General features: G+C 41.3%; 1 protein-coding gene across 1 annotated transcript in view; it reads right to left on the reverse strand.

Moving 5' to 3' along the window:
• Positions 1-2,500, reverse strand: part of fezf2 (FEZ family zinc finger 2) — a 3,684-nt gene that overhangs the window by 177 nt on the left and 1,007 nt on the right. Inside the window, exons 1-4 of the mRNA XM_076013226.1 lie at positions 2,256-2,500; positions 1,913-2,047; positions 1,605-1,737; positions 1-134 (exon numbers count right to left, since the gene is read on the reverse strand). The exon at positions 1-134 is cut by the window's left edge and continues 177 nt beyond it; the exon at positions 2,256-2,500 is cut by the window's right edge and continues 1,007 nt beyond it. Coding sequence (XP_075869341.1) covers positions 1-134; positions 1,605-1,737; positions 1,913-2,047; positions 2,256-2,500 — 647 coding nt within the window. The remainder of the gene's footprint in view (positions 135-1,604; positions 1,738-1,912; positions 2,048-2,255) is intronic.

The raw sequence follows: 2,500 nt of genomic DNA on the forward strand, positions 1-2,500 counted from the left end.
GGTGAAGGGCTTCTTGTCGTTGTGCGTGTGCATGTGGAAGGTGAGGTTGTAGACCTGGTGGAAGGCCTTGTTGCAGATGGAGCACTTGTACTGCTTCTCGCCGCTGTGCGTCAGCTTGTGGTTCTTGTAGTTGCCTGCGTGGAGAAAAGAGACGACGTTGGCTTTTAGAATATTTTTTATAACAATATAATATAATAATAATAATAATAATAATAATAATAATAATAATAATAATAATAATAATAATAATAATAATAATAACAATATTGCTATCAATAATAATAACTACGGCGCCGTTGCGTTTTTTTTTTTTTTTTTTATTTTTAGATTTTTCTTTCAATTTGCTGCTGAAAAAAAAATTCTTAAAGAATTGAGAAATTTTTAGTGACGATTTCAGTTCCTTAACTACTCGGGGTTGCGAGGGATTCAGTTGATCGCAGCAAAAACACAGCAATAAAATTCATATAATTGTTATATATATACACACACACACATATATATATATATACATATATATGTCAAATTTTAATCGGAAATAGCGCGTTGTCACAGGCGCATGTAATAGTTTGTGGGCGATACAATTAATTTGTCTTTCATTTTACATATATATATATATATATATATATATAACGAGGCTGTTTTTCTCTTCGCCGGCTGCAAACTGAGCGCCGCCGCCGCGGTGGCTGCAGTGTGTTGCTGCAGTGTGTTGCTGCAGTGTGCGGTGTGCTGGCCTTCCAGCCTTCCTTCATTAATCACGGTTTTTCTACATCGGAGTCAAGAAGTTGTCAAACTTTGTCACAATCAACGGCAGCGAGATAAAAAAAAAAAAAAAAAAAAAAAAACAAGAAGAGAAAAAGCTGCGCTCCGGCTCCTCATTGTCGAGGTCCCGCCGCTGACCCGCAGCAAATCCACAGCAGCGAAGTGACATTTCCAATTTTCACTGATCGCTTTATTCTCCATCGGCGCGGCCCCGCAATCACCCCCCCCCCTCCCTCCCCACTCCCCCCAGCAGAACAATTCTTTACTTCCTACTTTGGCGAGATTCCTTCACAAAGACGCAGCAGCGATTCCCCGCAGCGCAGCAGAGCTGACTGACTGACTGACTGACTGACTGACTACTGACCGAAAATGAACAAAAATTCAGCGAATCTACAGCGCATATTAATATTAACACCACACCGAGTAGCAGCAACAAGCAGACAAAAACACACACACACACACACACACACACACACACACACACACACACACACACACAATGAAAAAATGATTGTCAGTCGACACGACGGCAGCGCTGTTAGTTGCTTTAGAATAATAAGACAAATAGAAATGCATCGACAAAAATAATTATTATAAACAGTGTATTAAAATAATTTTAAAAAAAAATTAACGCTGGAAAATGTGATTTAAAAATGTGAAAACATTTTTTTTTTTTTTTAAATTAGGATGAAGGTTTTTGGACAAATTAAAAACACACACTTGAAAATCAAATTGATACACACAAGTGGCACAAATATTTTAACATAAAAAAAGCTGATGCATTTATTATTATTATTATTATTATTATTATTATTATTATTATTATTATTATTATTATTATTTACCTTTTTGATGGAACCCTTTGCCACAGAACTCGCAGACGAAAGGTTTGTATCCGGCGTGGATGCGGACGTGCGTGTTGAGTGTGGAGCTCCTGTTGAAGGCTTTGCCGCACTGGTTGCACTTGTGCGGCTTCTCCTGAACAGCCGCGTCCAAACAACAACAACAACAACAACAACAACAAAAAAATAAAAAAAAATAAATAAAGAATCACATCGAAATCAGCACAAGTTTAATAAAAAAAATCAAAAAACAAAACAACAACAACAACAACAACAAAAATGTCAGACTGGAGTTTGTGTGTCCGTCTTACCTGCGTGTGGATGATTTTGTGTCTGCACAGCGTGCTGGCCTGCCGGAATCCTTTGCCGCACACTTTGCACACAAAGGGCCGCGCGCCGGTGTGCACCGGCATGTGGCGGGTCAGATTGTAGTGCGCGTTAAAAACCTGCGGAGAACAAACAAACAAACACGTTTGTTTGTCTGAACAAAAACAAAAAAATGTTGCGCTGCAAAGTCACACTCGTGTTTTTCACTCAAATCCTCGCACTCTTTTTTTTTCTTTTTTTCTTTTGAATTTCAGCCAAACGTTGACATTTTTCTCGACACAACAGCGGCGACTTTCTGGAACATTCGGAGCACTCGGGGGTCCTCACCTTTCCGCACACTTCACACGTAAAGTTTTTGGGTTTTGCGTCGCTGCTGTTGCTGCTGCCCAGTTTGTTGTGCTGCTGCTGCTGCTGCTGCTGCTGGTTGTTGTGCGCTTTGGGCCCGAGTTTCTCTGCGCCGTGCAGGTTCTCCTTCACGATGTGGTCCAGCTGGCCAGGCAGGTGCTCCTTGTGCGGGTACTGCGGGGTGGGCAGCTTGTCGTGTCCCGCCGCCGCCGCCGCCGCCGCCGCTG

The sequence above is a fragment of the Nelusetta ayraudi genome, unplaced genomic scaffold (assembly GCF_046127955.1).
Source record: "Nelusetta ayraudi isolate G7.1 ecotype Tasmania unplaced genomic scaffold, CSIRO-AGI_Nayr_v1 ptg000146l, whole genome shotgun sequence".
In the NCBI taxonomy this organism is placed as follows: Eukaryota; Metazoa; Chordata; class Actinopteri; order Tetraodontiformes; family Monacanthidae; genus Nelusetta; species Nelusetta ayraudi.